This window comes from Ascaphus truei, chromosome 15, assembly GCF_040206685.1.
Source record: "Ascaphus truei isolate aAscTru1 chromosome 15, aAscTru1.hap1, whole genome shotgun sequence".
Taxonomy (NCBI): Eukaryota; Metazoa; Chordata; class Amphibia; order Anura; family Ascaphidae; genus Ascaphus; species Ascaphus truei.
The window spans coordinates 5,748,884-5,766,201 of NC_134497.1; the positions used below are offsets into that span (position 1 = coordinate 5,748,884).

General features: G+C 51.1%; 1 protein-coding gene across 24 annotated transcripts in view; it reads left to right on the forward strand.

Annotated features, from left to right (window-relative positions):
• LOC142466446 (cadherin-like protein 26) overlaps window positions 1-17,318 on the forward strand; it is a 101,149-nt gene that overhangs the window by 14,221 nt on the left and 69,610 nt on the right. For all 24 annotated transcript variants that reach the window (XM_075571390.1, XM_075571377.1, XM_075571389.1 and 21 more), the window contains exon 2: window positions 3,604-3,684. In XM_075571390.1, coding sequence (XP_075427505.1) covers window positions 3,604-3,684 — 81 coding nt within the window. The remainder of the gene's footprint in view (window positions 1-3,603; window positions 3,685-17,318) is intronic.

A 17,318-nucleotide genomic window follows, 5' to 3' on the forward strand; every position in this document is an offset into this window, starting at 1 on the left:
GTAACATCACATGGAAATTTCCACAAACTTGAACAAGAGTTTCCATGCCGTAGTACACGTGGCACGGCCATGGGGTTATCTTTTGCGCCTTCCTATGCCAACCTATTTATGGGTTGGTGGGAGCAGTCCCACGTGTTTGGAGATAGGAACCCCTATCGACATCTTATAGTCACTTATCACCGCTACATTGATGACCTGATCTTAGTTTGGTCGGGTTCCATCACCGAACTGCATGCATTCTTTTCCTACTTGCACACGAACACATTCAACCTCACATTCACTCATCACCATCATCGTCATCACATTTTTTTCTTGGACTTGTGCCTTTATGTAGGTTTGGATTCAAAAACATATACCAACATTTATAGGAAACAACATTCTAGCATACACTGTTGCATGCTTCCAGTTGTCATAATCCTAATCTCATTAAGGGACTTCCCTATGGGCAATACCTGCATATTCGCAGAAATTGCTCCACCATGGAGGACTATGACGTTAGTTCTCAAGAACTTACAGGTAGACTTCTTACCAGAGGTTATGACCCTGGCAATCTCCATCAGGCCTACATTAGAGCAAGGGACAAGCCTAGAGACCAATTAATTAACACTGATCTCTCTACATTTTAACATGTCAAGGATACTAACAAAAATTATGAATTAGAGACTGACAAATCTTAACCACCATTTTTTATTACGCAATTCAGTACACAATCTATGAATATTAAATCTATAATCAAAAAACATTGGGGGATCTTAAATACAGATATACTTCTAAAGGATATGGCTGCAATGGATCCTAAATTTGTGTTCAAAAAAGCCCACACCTTAGGTAATATGGTGTCACCCAGTATGATATCTACCAAACGTGATGATAACAAAAATATGCTTTTTCCCAATCTTGTAGGTTGCTTCCCACGTGGAAAATGTAAAATCTGCCAATATGTCCAGAAATCCGAGATCTTCATGAATAGTGAGGACACCAAAGAATTTAAAATCCTCTCCTTCCTAAATTGTAACACTGATCATGTAATCTATATGATCACATGCGGGTGCAATAAAAGATACGTGGGACCTACCACTAGAGCATTCAAAATAAAAATGCTAGAACACATGAGACATATAAAAAAATATGGATATCACCCATCCTGTCTCAAGTCACGTTAAAGGCTGCCAAAATGGCAGCTTCAAACATTTCAAATGTATTGCCCTAGAAAAAATTAAAATGCATACTCGAGGAAGAGATAGGTCTAAAATTCTATATCAAAGAGAAGCATTTTGGATTTTCACTGTGGACACTATTATGCCGAAAGGTCTCAATACTGAGTGGGACCTTAAAGCATTTCTATAATATGTATATATTCATTATCTTTGCTGCATTGTTTCCTTTCCCCCAATTTTTTTGTACACACAGGATAGATTCATTAATATTATCATGTGTCAATTAGACATCTGTTATAAATTAAAACTACATACCCCTGGCGATTCAAATTACTTCCCAATACTTGGTTAATATGCTATGTTAGGTTTAACAGTTGATGACAGTTATTCATGAGCAGTACTGGACTTTATATAACAATGATTTTATGTATGAAATAGTCTATGTATATATGAATTATTCTATATACCATATTTTGCAGGTTTTAACTATCCAATGCCATGGCTATTCCAATTTCATTTACTGACTCAGGTGTGATACACCAATTTAATTAGCATGTGGGAGGTTTAAATAGCTCCCTCCCACTGCCTATGTCATTCTCCTTGAGAAAGGGCAGTCTATGCCCGAAACGCGTGGGAGGAGGTTCTTCTATTTTTGTTTGTCATGAGTGTCCTATCTTTTTAATGTAACCCAATAAAGCACAGTTTTTAACTTTTACCTGGTGAGTCCAAGCACCTTGGAGCGGCTGCTGCTGCATTGATCTTTGACCTTTTCCATGCCGTAGTACCCCGATTGGCACTATCCCACCCCAAAGAATATTGACCCTATCCCCACCCTATTGACTGGCTACCAATATTCTCTGATATCAGATGTAAAACCCTAGCTCTCACTTACAAAGCTCTCAATGACACTGCCCCCCTTTACACCTCAGCTCTCATCCCCAAATATATCTCTAGACACCACCTACATTCTGCTGACGCCATCCTCCAAACCTCCTGCGTTATTACCTCCTCTCACTCCTGCCTACAACACTTTTCCCGTGCTGCCCTCTGGAATTCCCTACCATGTGCCATCAGACTCTCCCCCAGCGCTCAGACATTTAAACCCTCCATGAATACTCACCTTTTCAAGGAAGCCCATCTGGCATACTCCTAACATCCACTACACACCTCCAAACCTACTGGGACCAGCTGTGCGGGTGGACCAGTATCCACACAATCTAGCACTTCATAACATCCACTACCCATCTCCAGACCTACTGGGACCAGCTGTGCGGCAGGACCAATATCCACACTATCTAGCACTCCTAACATCCACCACCCACCTCCAAACCTACTGGGACCAGCTGTGCAGCTGGACCAATATCCACACTATCTAGCACTTCATAACATCCACTACCCATCTCCAAACCTACTGGGACCAGCTGTGCGGCAGGACCAATATCCACACTATCTAGCACTCCATAACATCCACTACCCACCTCCAAACCTACTGGGACTAGCTGGGTGGCTGGACCAATATCCACACAATCTAGCACTTCATAACATCCACTACCCATCTCCAAACCTACTGGGACCAGCTGTGCGGCAGGACCAATATCCACACTATCTAGCACTCCTAACATCCACCACCCACCTCCAAACCTACTGGGACCAGCTTTGCAGCTGGACCAATATCCACACTATCTAGCACTTCATAACATCTACTACACACCTCCAAACCTACTGGGACCAGCTGGGTGGCTGGACCAATATCCACACTATCTAGCACTCCTAACATCCACTACCCACCTCCAAACCTACTGGGACTAGCTGGGTGGCTGGACCAATATCCACACTATCTAGCACTCCATAACATCCACTATCCACCTCCAAACCTACTGGGACCAGCTGTGCGGCTGGACCAATATCCACACTATCTAGCACTTCATAACATCCACTACCCACCTCCAAACCTACTGGGACCAGCTGTGCGGCTGGACCAATATCCACCCTATCTAGCACTCCATAACATCCACTACCCACCTCCAAACCTACTGGGACCAGCTGTGCGGCTCAACCAATATCCACACTATCTAGCACTTCATAACATCCACTACCCACCTCCAAACCTACTGGGACCAGCTGTGCGGCTGGACCAATATCCACACTATCTAGCACTCCATAACATCCACTACCCACCTCCAAACCTAATGGGACCAGCTGTGCGGCTGGACCAGTATCCACACTATCTAGCACTCGATAACATCCACACCCTCAAAGCTTAATGGAATCAGCCGCAAACAAATAATAATAATAATGATAAATAATAATAACATTGCATTATTTAACAAATTGGTTTTTAATTGGTGTCTTGAAGACTGGGGTTTCAGCCACACTGGGAATTTGCTGAAAAACACTTTGGGCATGAGCGTATTAATTCATTATCCAACTCTTCTCATCCTTCCAGCTTTTGTTTGCTGATCTGTCACTTCAGAATAACAGAAAACCCTTTCCACACAGAGGAACGAAACCCACAGGCGGCATTAAGGTACAGATGGGGGGTTCTCGTCACATCAGAACATGGGTAGGAGTTGATCCTAATATACAACAAAAAAAAAGGTCTGATTTCTCATTACCAACAACTTTTGCCTAACTGCCTGTTTGTTCCCTACATCAATTTAGGCAAATTGGACTTAATGTGGATGTAATGCTGAGATTCTCGCCACATACTCTCTATTAGGAATAAAAGAACTTCAGATTCAGAGGGCGTTAGAAAAATGTAAAATATAAATGAAGCATCAGATAAACAAAAGTGATGGAGTAGAACATGGCACAGCGGGCCAGGCTTTAGCTGTAATGGAAGTAAATTGATATGACTGCCAACCTGGCACATTCCGCAACTCAAGAAAGATATCATGTGTATGTCAATTAATGCTGAGGATGGACTTTATTTGAGAACTTAATAGGTGCTCTTAGTGGTGTCTATTATGGTACCAGCTCCACTGTGTGATTGACAGGTCCTGGGAAGGACCCCGAATGACTTTCTGTGGAGCTCAGTGTGTCAGGTGGTGGACATGCTGTAATAACGTTGGTGATATCAGTCCTGTTCTCTGCTAATTTATTACAAAGCACCTGCCAATATCACGTTTTTAATTTATGCTTTATCATTTTAAGAGAAGATTTCAGCTGGGCTGATGACTAACATGAAAAACAGACAGTGAATCCCTGCGCTTCTCCCTTTGGGATAGCAATACATGGGGAATAAATATATGGTGTAAAAATCTATATTGACACCTGTGACCTTGACGATGTGTCGTATTTAATTTAAATGTCTTGGGGGAGAGTGCGGGACCTCTGTAAACACTGTGCCTCCCCCCCCCCCCCAGAAAATCTCGCCCCACCCCATTTTGTGCACCCCTGGTGTAGTGGTTAAATTGTTGTACCAGAATGCAGAAACATTTGGGTTCCATTCAAAGCTCAGAAAGCTCAGGCAGTTTCACGTGTTAATCCTTATCTTAGGCACTGAGCCACAGCTATTTCACTGCAGAGGAACAGTGGTTTGTCGCCATTTAGCCGCCGGCCATTTCGTCCCTGAGGAAAGTGCTCAGGATTAGGGGTCAAGCTTTTTAGGGTAAGGGGTTAAGGTTCGGGTTTTTAGGGTAAGGGGTTAAGGTTCGGGTTTTTAGGGTAAGGGGTTAAGGTTCGGGTTTTTAGGGTAAGGGGTTAAGGTTCGGGTTTTTAGGGTGAGATGTTAGGGGATACATTACCTGCGACGGTGAACTGTCCCTGCGGCCAAATGTCCCGGCAAAAAAGCAGCTAGACATCATAGGCGCCCCTACACTCCATAGTAAGCTCTTCATGGAAGACTTGCTTGGTGTTGCCCATAACAATAGCCCTTAAACAAAAAACAAAAATAACAAAGCATTATATTAAGTCCTTTTCTTTCCCCAAATGATGTGTTCATTCGTTTGTAAATAGACAGAAAGGTCTTTAAATCAGATCAGATCGGCATCTCAAATAGTGTTATGGAACATATGCCTATCAGAGAAAATCTTAAGTGTTTTGACTGTTGTGTCAAGAAGATCCATGCAACCTGTTCAATTTCAATTACTTGCTCCATGAAGCAGACTGCACATGCCGGCTATTTACTGCGCTGCTGAGTATTGTCAAAGTCGTTCCTCTAAAATTATATCATAATTATTCTTTATTAGCCATTACGATGTCAGACGCTGTTTTTTTTTGAACTTCGATATCTTTCTCTCCAAATACTATTCTACTTGCACCATGTATCACACGCTCACTGCGTTCTGCAGCATCTGGGGCTTCCATTCTAATTAGCCATCATTCCCTTCATGACCTGCGCCTGCTCCTCCATTTTTATTGTGCGTGGAGTAAATCCCGCACCCCTCCATCGCACCACACTCGTACCCCCAGATATGGGGCTGCAGTGCCGTGTTGGGCTTCCTGTTCCTACACAGAATAAGTATCAGAATAAGGGTTAGCTTCAGTCGGTAATTATATTTGTGGGTGTTAAGGCCGTAGGATAGCAAACAAAGATTAAGGGCCATGTTTACTAAGCAATGCTACACCTCCCGTAGTAAATATGGCCCATTCGAGTGAATATATAGAGATTCAGACCACAGGGCAGTCCAAACAATCCAGTGCTCCAAAAAAATATTATAAAGGTGTGTAACTGGGGATACGCTGTATATGAGTGTCTCTAGGTGTATATGACATAGTATACGGCTCGGCACCTCAAACCCACCGTAGCAAACTTAACACCCTCTACAACTCAATTTGTCGTTTTGTTCTCCAATGCAACTACAACACACATCACTGCGAAATGCTCAAAGAACTAGATTGGTCATCACTCGAGTCTAGGCGCAAAGTTCACCTTTCCTGTCTTGCCTTCAAATTCTTTATGGGCAAGCTACCCAGCTACCTGAACAAGCTCCTCACCCCTACCACATGCAGCACCTATCACCTGAGATCAGACTCCAAAAGACTGTTCATAGTCCCAAGGCTCAACAAAGTATTCGGACGTTCCTCCTTCTCTTACCGTGCACCCCAAAACTGAAACAACCTACCAGAGACTCTTACATCCACCACCAGTTTAAGTTCTTTCAAATCTAAGGCTGTCACACATTTTAATGTGGTCTGTAATTGTTTCATACGCCCATAATACAAATTATCTTTAACTGTGCATGCAATGTCTTGTATATAATGTACTAGCTGAGAGACCCGGCGTTGCCCGGGATGTAATGTTCCCGCTCCTCTCTCTCTCTTCCCCCCTCTCTCTGTTTGTCCCCCATTCACATCAATCCAATCTCCCCCCTCCCTCCTTTACAGCTTCATGCAGTGTGTGTGCGCGCGCGCGTCAGTGAGTTTGACGCAGAAACACAAACACACACAGACTGAGTGACTGACGCACACACAGTCAGTGTGTGCGTGTGTGTGTGCCTCAGTCAGTGTGTGCGTGCGTCAGTCAGTGTTTGTGCGTGCGGCAGTCAGTCAGTCAGTGTGTGTGTGTGTGCGTGCGTCAGTCAGTGTGTGTGCGTGCGTCAGTCAGTGTGTGTGGGGGTGTGTGCGCGCGCGTCAGTCGGTGTGTGTGTCAGTCGGTGTGTGTGTGTGTGTGCGCAGTCAGTGTGTGTGTCAGTCAGTCAGTGTGTGTGTCAGTCAGTCAGTGTGTGTGTCAGTCAGTCAGTGTGTGTGTGTGAGTCAGTGTGTGTGTGTGAGTCAGTGTGTGTGTGTGAGTCAGTGTGTGTGTGTGAGTCAGTGTGTGTGTGTGAGTCAGTGTGTGTGTGTGTGTGTGTGTGTGTGTGTGTGTGTGTGTGTGTGTGTGTGTGAGTCAGTGTGTGTGTGTGTGTCAGTCAGTGTGTGTGTGTGTGTGTGTGTGTGTCAGTCAGTGTGTGTGTGTGTCAGTCAGTGTGTGTGTGTGTGTGTGTGTGTGTGTGTGTCAGTCAGTGTGTGTGTGTGTGTCAGTCAGTGTGTGTGTGTGTCAGTCAGTGTGTGTGTCAGTCAGTGTGTGTGTGTGTGTGTGCGCGTCAGTCAGTGTGTGTCAGTCAGTGTGTGTGTGTGTGCGCGTCAGTTAGTGTGCGTGTGTGTGTCAGTAAGTGTGTGTGTCAGTCAGTGTGTGTGTGTGTCAGTCAGTCAGTCAGTGTGTGTGTGCGTGCGTCAGGGTGTGTGTGCATATGGCTGTCAGAGGTTGTGTGCGTGTGGCTGCCAGGGGTTGTGTGCGTGCGTCATTACGTGTGTCAGTCAGTGTGTGTGTGTGTATACTCGGCGTTTGCCGGAGGCGGGGCGTAAAAGGCAGGGGGAGTGAGCGCCGGGGAGGGGAGTGTGATGGGGAGGAGGAGAGGTGTGTGTGTGTATACCCGGCGTTGGCCGGAGGCAGGGGGGGGGGCGTCAAAGGCAGGGTGTCGTCAAAGGCACGGGGGGGGGGGGGCATCAAAGGCATGGATTCCTCCCCCTGCATTTCCTCACCTGGTAGCATGCCGCGCTCCTTGTGCTGCCACTGGTTCTCTCCCCCCTCGTGGCCTCCGCCGACTCCCGGTGGCACAAAGGAGGTATTAACTCCCTGCCGCCCTCCTCCTGCTCCTCGGGGATGTTGAGCCGTAGAGAGCGTGCTCTGGGAGGTGGGGGGGAAAGAAGTGGGGGGGGGGAGAAGTGGGACGGGTGGAAATGGGGGAGCGACACACACGCGACACCTACCTGTACTTACGGGCGCCGCCATCTTCTCACTCAGCGCCGCGAGGGAGGAAGGGGGTCCTTCCGGGCGCCGCCATCTTAGGCGCCGCGAGGCAGCCTGTCTGTTCCCCTGCCGGGGATGGAGGTGAGTTGGAGTGCCGGCGGGGAGGGAGAGAGGTGAGTTGGAGCGCCGAGGGGGAGAGGTGAGTTGGAGAGAGACCCGGCGTTGCCCGTGAGTTAAATTTCCCGCTCCCTTCTCTCTCCCTCTTTCTCCGTTCTCCCCAGAGGGGAGGGACGAACAGTGGAAAGGAGGGGGGGACGAACAGTGGACAGGAGGGGGGGGACGAACAGTGGACAGGAGGGGGGGACGAACAGTGGACAGGAGGGGGGGGGGGACGAACAGTGGACAGGAGGGGGGGGGGACAAACAGTGGACAGGAGGGGGGGGGGACAGTAGACAGGAGGGGGGGATGGACAGTAGACAGGAGGGGGGGACGGACAGTAGACAGGAGGGGGGGAAGGACAGTAGACAGGAGGGGGGGAAGGACAGTAGACAGGAGGGGGGGACGGAGAGTAGACAGGAGGGGGGGACGGACAGTAGACAGGAGGGGGAGACGGACAGTGGACAGGAGGGGGGGACGGACAGTGGACAGGAGGGGGGGACAGTGGACAGGAGGGGGGGGACAGTGGACAGGAGGGGGGGAACGGACAGTGGACAGGAGGGGGGACGGACGAACAGTGGACAGGAGGGGTGGGACAGTGGACAGGAGGGGTGGGACAGTGGACAAGAGGGGGGGGACAATGGACAGGAGGGGGGGGGACAGTGGACAGGAGGGGGGACAGTGTACAGGAGGGGGGGGGACAGTGTACAGGAGGGGGGGACAGTGGACGGGGGGGGGGCAGTGGACAGGAGGGCGGGGGCAGTGGACAGGAGGGGGGGCAGTGGACAGGAGGGGGGGCAGTGGACAGGAGGGGGGGCAGTGGACAGGAGGGGGGCAGTGGACAGGAGGGGGGGCAGTGGACAGGAGGGGGGGCAGTGGACAGGAGGGGGGGCAGTGGACAGGAGGGGGGGCAGTGGACAGGAGGGGGGGCAGTGGACAGGAGGGGGGGCAGTGGACAGGAGGGGGGGGCAGTGGACAGGAGGGGGGGCAGTGGACAGGAGGGGGGGCAGTGGACAGGAGGGGGGGCAGTGGACAGGAGGGGGGGGGCAGTGGACAGGAGGGGGGGGCAGTGGACAGGAGGGGGGGACGGACAGTGGACAGGAGGGGGGGGGGACAGTGGACAGGAGGGGGGGACGGACAGTAGACAGGAGGGGGGGATGGACAGTGGACAGGAGGGGGGGACGGACAGTGGACAGGAGGGGGGGACAGTGGACAGGAGGGGGGGGACAGTGGACAGGAGGGGGGGAACGGACAGTGGACAGGAGGGGGGACGGACGAACAGTGGACAGGAGGGGTGGGACAGTGGACAGGAGGGGTGGGACAGTGGACAAGAGGGGGGGGACAATGGACAGGAGGGGGGGGGGGACAGTGGACAGGAGGGGGGGACAGTGTACAGGAGGGGGGGGACAGTGTACAGGAGGGGGGGACAGTGGACAGGGGGGGGACAGTGGACAGGAGGGCGGGGCAGTGGACAGGAGGGGGGGCAGTGGACAGGAGGGGGGGCAGTGGACAGGAGGGGGGGCAGTGGACAGGAGGGGGGCAGTGGACAGGAGGGGGGCAGTGGACAGGAGGGGGGGCAGTGGACAGGAGGGGGGGCAGTGGACAGGAGGGGGGGCAGTGGACAGGAGGGGGGGCAGTGGACAGGAGGGGGGGCAGTGGACAGGAGGGGGGGCAGTGGACAGGAGGGGGGGGCAGTGGACAGGAGGGGGGGCAGTGGACAGGAGGGGGGCAGTGGACAGGAGGGGGGGCAGTGGACAGGAGGGGGGGGGCAGTGGACAGGAGGGGGGGGCAGTGGACAGGAGGGGGGGACGGACAGTGGACAGGAGGGGGGGGGGACAGTGGACAGGAGGGGGGGACGGACAGTAGACAGGAGGGGGGGATGGACAGTGGACAGGAGGGGGGGACGGACAGTGGACAGGAGGGGGGGTGGGACAGTGGACAGGAGGGGTGGGACAGTGGACAGGAGGGGGGGGGGGACAGTGGACAGGAGGGGGGGGGGACAGTGGACAGGAGGGGGGGGGACAGTGTACAGGAGGGGGGGACAGTGTACAGGAGGGGGGGACAGTGGACGGGGGGGGCAGTGGACAGGAGGGCGGGGGCAGTGGACAGGAGGGCAGGGCAGTGGACAGGAGGGCGGGGCAGTGGACAGGAGGGGGGGGCAGTGGACAGGAGGGGGGGCAGTGGACAGGAGGGGGGGCAGTGGACAGGAGGGGGGGCAGTGGACAGGAGGGGGGGGCAGTGGACAGGAGGGGGGGGCAGTGGACAAGTGGGGGGGCAGTGGACAGGAGGGGGGGCAGTGGACAGGAGGGGGGGCAGTGGACAGAGGGGGGGGCAGTGGACAGGAGGGGGGGGCAGTGGACAGGAGGGGGGGCAGTGGACAGGAGGGGGGGCAGTGGACAGGAGGAGGGCCAGTGGACAGGAGGGGGGGCAGTGGACAGGAGGGGGGGCAGTGGACAGGAGGGGGGGCAGTGGACAGGAGGGGGGGCAGTGGACAGGAGGGGGGGCAGTGGACAGGAGGGGGGGGCAGTGGACAGGAGGGGGGGCAGTGGACAGGAGGGGTGGACAGGAGGGGGGGGCAGTGGACAGGAGGGGGGGCAGTGGACAGGAGGGGGGGGGGCAGTGGACAGGAGGGGGGGGGGCAGTGGACAGGAGGGGGGGCAGTGGACAGGAGAGGGGGGCAGTGGACAGGAGAGGGGGGGCAGTGGACAGGAGAGGGGGGGCAGTGGACAGGAGAGGGGGGCAGTGGACAGGAGAGGGGGGCAGTGGACAGGAGGGGGGGGCTGTGTACAGGAGGGGGGGCAGTGGACAGGAGGGGGGGGCAGTGTCGCACACACTCAGTCACACACAGTCACAGTCACACACACACAGTCACAGACACAAAGTCACAGACAGAAAGTCACACACGCACACATGTCTCAGTTCCATGACGCGCCCTTTCTCAGTTCCGTGCGGCGCCGGAGGTGGGGGAGCGACACACGCGACACCTACCTGTACTTCCGGCCGCCGCCATCATCTCACTCGGCGCCGCGAGGGAGGAAGGGGGTCCGCCATCTTACGCGCCACGTGGCAGCCTGTTCCCCCACCGGGGAGGGAGTGGAGTGGGAGGGAATGGAGCGGGAGGGAGTGGTGTGTAGCGGGAGGGAGTGGTGTGTAGCGGGAGGGAGGTGAGTGGAGCGGGAGGGAGGTGAGTGCGGGAGTGGAGCGGGAGGGAGTGGAGCGGGAGGGAGGTGAGTGCGGGAGTGGAGCAGAGGGAGGTGAGTGCGGGAGTGGAGCGGGAGGGAGGTGAGTGCGGGAGGGAGTGGAGCGGGAGGGAGGTGAGTGCGGGAGGGAGTGGAGCGGCTTCCGGGCGCGTCTTAGGTGGGCGCGTGTCCCCCCCACCGGGGAGGGAGTGGAGCGGGAGGGAGGTGAGTGGAGCGGGAGGGAGGTGAGCGGAGCACCGGGGAGGGGGGGAGGTGAGTGTAATGGTGGGGGGGAGAGGTGTGTGTGTGTGTTTTTTTTTTTGGACCTTTGGCCCGTCACTCAGGCCAATGAAAGATGTGGGGGGCGGGCCAAGGGTGTGGTGTGAGTGTGTGAGCCCAATGAGAGGTGTGCGGGGGCGGGCGGGCCAAGGGACCAATGAGATTGCCGCTAGGGACACAGGCCATGCAGACATACAGTGCTTTCAGAAATATATAGTAGATACCCTGCTCATTATGTAACTGTATTTGTAAACATGTATTATTTGTCTTAACTCTATGCCCAGGACATCCGTGAAAACGAGAGGTAACTCTCACTGTATTACTTCCTGGTAAAATATTTTATAAATAAATAAATGATAGACACACCATGTGTGTCAGCCTGTGAGCATTTGCCAGTAAGGAAAACGTATAAGAAGATAATGAGTAAACAAAGATAGTAAGTGAAAGGCTTGTTACCGACTGAATAGAAAAAACAAATAAGTGCGCACTAAAATATATACTTAATACAAAGTGTTAATTGTGATGTCAATTTAAATCAAAAAAACACACCCCACCATGTGGAAAAGGTAAATAAATATATACCAATGTAGATGAGCGTCTGCTGCTGTGTAAAGGGTAGCCCAAGACCCTAGAATCTAGAAACAAAAAAACAAACAAAGCGCACAACACTCATCGTGAAAAATGTAATAAACTATGTTAATATAAAAGGTGTTTCAAGGTTATGCGTACATCACGGTAGATTAATCAAGCATAGAGCCACAGAGTGGCAGTTACCAGCGTCTGCAACCAGGAACCACCAGAGCTTCACTCTCCTTTCCACCTACAGGTAGGTGAAATGCCAGATAATTGATGACTCTGCCACAGTCTCAATGTCCTGTAAATAGCATCAATGCGCTTAGTGGATCCTGGGGAGTGGTTGTCCTTTGCTTGCAAGTAGTACACAGGTTCCTCTGCAGACCTCACTGTGTTTCCCGATCAGTCAGGCAGCGTGACGGCGTGGTTCCGCGGGCCCTTCTGTGACGTCAGAGCGCCCGCTCTGCTTTGAGTAACAGCGTCTGCCAGTAATGATTCAGACCTCACTTGGCAACCACAGAGGCAGGCAACAGCGCGGCACATGCGCAGAAGAGGAAATCAACTCGGTGTTCAGCAAACCGTTTGACAACAATAAAATACACCTTGGAATATGAATAATAAAAATATATAGGTTGAATGGTATCTCTCCTACGCGGCGTTTCGTAGCTCAACAGGCCACTTCTTCAGGTGGAAAGGAGAGTGAAGCTCTGGTGGTTCCTGGTTGCAGACGCTGGTAACTGCCACTCTGTGGCTCTATGCTTGATTAATCTACCTTGATGTACGCATAACCTTGAAACACCTTATATATAAACATAGTTTATTACATTTTTCACGATGAGTGTTGTGCGCTTTGTTTGTTTTTTTGTTACCGACTGGCTGCCACATGCAGCATGATCGCGTCGTAGTAAAATTACTCACAGGTAAATGAAGTGGAAAAGATGATTGTAAATCTTGTGCAATCACTGGGAGCCGGCGTCTCCTCCAACAGCAGCCTCCGATGACGGGCAGCGCGGCGTCAGGAAATAGGGGAATCCCCGCGATGGTGCTCAGTAGCCACAGCCAGGGCAAATCCCCCTGTATGGTAGAGGGGGGTGAACGGGCCCCCAACCCGAAGACTTCGTCACTGGACAGACGCAGCCCCAGTGCGGCTCGTCAATGATAAGTAGCCGCCTGACTCTTTCACCGGAATGGGTTGCTGTGTATAGCAGGGAGGAGGTCACAGCTGGTATCCAAATGAGAGCTTGCAGCAGCGTATCACCAGCGGCGGGCAGCCAGGTAGGGAGGAGTAGTCTGGAGTAATGGGAAACACCGGAGCACAGCCCACCAGCACGTCACAGGACACGAGGGTCTTCTTTACAATGGTTAATTGATAAAAGAACATAGGGCAGAATTCCTAGAGACGCTCTGACATGTTTCGCTTTGATAAAGCGCCCTGTGCGCGAAACATGTCAGAGCGTCTCTAGGAACTCTGCCCTATGTTCTTTAATCAATAACATTTCTAAAGAAGACCCTCGTGTCCTGTGACGTGCTGGGGGCTGTGCTCCGTTTTTTTCTATTACTCCATTCGAGTGAATAGGCTGCAGGATGTCTTCCAGCATGGATAGGTGTTCTATTGTATGGCGTAACCCCCATTCATAAATAAGGCTCTTCAGGGCCCATTCACTTGAATCGAGACAATGTATCGTCCAGCACTTTTGGAGTACCACCAAAAAGATTTCTAAACACTGTAGGGTGGCCAGGTGTCCAGTATTGAACCGGATGGTCCTGTATTTGGACACTGTCCAGGTGCTCCAGTACAAAATGAGAGATAATACTGGACATGTATGTGTATACCGGTATTACCTCTCTGGGCGTGTATGTGCATACCGGTATTACCTCTCTGGGCGTATGTGTATACCAGTATTACCTCTCTGGGCGTGTATGTGTATACCGGTGTTACCTCTCTGGACGTGTATGTGTATACCGGTATTACCTCTCTGGACGTGTATGTGTATACCGGTATTACCTCTCTGGGCGTGTATGTGTATACCGGTATTACCTCTCTGGGCGTGTATGTGTATACCGGTATTACCTCTCTGAGCGTGTATGTGTATAGCGGTATTATCTCTCTGGACATGTATGTGTATACCAGTATTACCTCTCTGGACGTGTATGTGTATACCGGTATTACCTCTCTGGGCGTGTATGTGTATAGCGGTATTATCTCTCTGGGCGTGTATGTGTATAGCGGTATTATCTCTCTGGACATGTACGTGTATACCAGTATTACCTCTCTGGGCGTGTATGTGTATACCGGTATTACCTCTCTGAGCGTGTATGTGTATAGCGGTATTATCTCTCTGGGCGTGTATGTGTATAGCGGTATTATCTCTCTGGGCGTGTATGTGTATACCGATATTACCTCTCTGAGCGTGTATGTGTATACCGGTATTACCTCTCTGAGCGTGTATGTGTATACCGGTATTACCTCTCTGGGTGTGTATGTGTATACCGGTATTACCTCTCTGGGCGTGTATGTGTATATCGGTATTACCTCTCTGGACGTGTATGTGTATACCGGTATTACCTCTCTGGGAGTGTATGTGTATACCGGTATTATCTCTCTGGCGTGTATGTGTATACCGGTATTACCTCTCTGGGCGTGTATGTGTATACCAGTATTACCTCTCTGAGCGTGTATGTGTATACCGGTATTACCTCTCTGAGCGTGTATGTGTATACCGGTATTACCTCTCTGGACGTGTATGTGTATACCGGTATTACCTCTCTGGGTGTGTATGTGTATACCGGTATTACCTCTCTGGACGTGTATGTGTATACCGGTATTACCTCTCTGGGAGTGTATGTGTATACCGGTATTACCTCTCTGAGCGTGTATGTGTATACCGGTATTACCTCTCTGAGCGTGTATGTGTATACCGGTATTACCTCTCTGGACGTGTATGTGTATACCGGTATTACCTCTCTGGGTGTGTATGTGTATACCGGTATTACCTCTCTGGACGTGTATGTGTATACCGGTATTACCTCTCTGGGAGTGTATGTGTATACCGGTATTATCTCTCTGGCGTGTATGTGTATACCGGTATTACCTCTCTGGGCGTGTATGTGTATACCGGTATTACCTCTCTGGGTGTGTATGTGTATGCCGGTATTACGTCTCTGGGTGTGTATGTGTATACCAGTATTACCTCTCTGGGCGTGTATGTGTATACAGGTATTACCTCTCTGGGCGTGTATGTGTATACCGGTATTACCTCTCTGGGCGTGTATGTGTATACCGGTATTACCTCTCTGGGCGTGTATGTGTATACCGGTATTACCTCTCTGAGCGTGTATGTGTATACCGGTATTACCTCTCTGGGCGTGTATGTGTATACCGGTATTATCTCTCTGGGCGTGTATGTGTATACAGGTATACCTCTCTGGGCGTGTATGTGTATACCGGTATTACCTCTCTGGGTGTGTATGTGTATAGCGGTATTACCTCTCTGGGCGTGTATGTGTATACAGGTATTACCTCTCTGGGCGTGTATGTGTATACCGGTATTACCTCTCTGGGTGTGTATGTGTATACCAGTATTACCTCTCTGAGCGTGTATGTGTATACCGGTATTACCTCTCTGGGCGTGTATGTGTATACCGGTATTACCTCTCTGGGCGTGTATGTGTATACCGGTATTATCTCTCTGGGCGTGTATGTGTATACCGGTATTACCTCTCTGGGCGTGTATGTGTATACCGGTATTACCTCTCTGGACATGTATGTGTATACCGGTATTACCTCTCTGGGTGTGTATGTGTATACCAGTATTACCTCTCTGAGCGTGTATGTGTATACCGGTATTACCTCTCTGGGCGTGTATGTGTATACCGGTATTACCTCTCTGGGCGTGTATGTGTATACCGGTATTACCTCTCTGGGCGTGTACGTGTATACCGGTATTACCTCTCTGGACGTGTATGTGTATACCGGTATTACCTCTCTGGGCGTGTATGTGTATACCGGTATTACCTCTCTGGGTGTGTATGTGTATACCGGTATTACCTCTCTGAGCGTGTATGTGTATACCGGTATTACCTCTCTGAGCGTGTATGTGTATAGCAGTATTACTTCTCTGGACATAGTGACCTGACCGGCTTTCGGGGCCGTGGGATTTCGCCAAGCAGGGAGAGAGCAGGGCTGTTGCTAGAGGGCTTGGTAGTTTCCTCCATCATGAATGGCTACAGCTGTGTACTGCAGCCAATCAGGAGGAGGTGTCAAGAGCCTGGGGGTGGGGCCAAGGAGAGGAGGAAACAGTATGGAGAAGAAAGAGGTTTGTGTGTGTATTTGTCGCACCTTTCACCATTGTGTCTAGTATTTTTGGAGAAGCCGCCTGGCGACCCTACTAACCAGTATGGCGGTGTAGATGTAGCAAGACTGTCTGCGGAGCCGCGGCTGAGAAAACGTAAAGCTGTCGGCTCGGAAGATGCCGCGGTCACACTGCAATAATCTTCCGGCACCGGATCAGTCGCAGTCGCGATCCCACGGTGCCGAAAACAGTAGGTCTGGCAACATCTGTAGCTAAGTGCACCGTATGTGTATGAGAATCCCAGCCCGGGCGCTGAAAATGTTACATGCTTTCTACGGTAGAATATGGAAAACGACAGAACATTTTCTAGAGGACAAAATTGTAAGGGGTAAGTGGCCCCAATTAACCAGTGCTACAGAGCATATGTGACCCACAGTAATTGTAAAGTAAATGTTTTTAACTGCGTTTTAAACCGGATCACTTGGTGTGGTATTGCATGCTTGAGGCTATATGCATTAAACCCCTAGATGGCACAAGGTATAACAGAGGTATACAGAGTTGTAAGTAGGGAGTGTTTGGACCCCCTCTTGACCTCTGCAATTTCCCTGAATTGAATAATCTTGTATGCCTGGGGTGGCTCTCATTTAAGCAGCAGGTTTACTCACATGCGGTGTGAACGCCGGTTCTGTGTGCTCCATAGCTGACAAGGGATGCAGAGAAGGTGTACCTGTTCCGGTTTGGAAGGGGTGTTTCAGCGGGCACCACGAGGCAGAAAAAACGTAGCAACTGCTGGACTGTGCTGTAAAGTGTCCTTTATTAAAGCATGGTTAAAAAGAGGGGGAAAAAAGGATGCCCCTGCACCTCTAACACGTTTCACCCAAGCATGGGCTCTAGAGACTGGATATACGGGGGATTCCTTTCAAGCGCTATTCAGAACATCCATGATTTACGTCTTTATTTTCTCTCACCTGCGGCATCAGGTGGAAGAAACGTGTGCAGCAAAGTTTCAGTA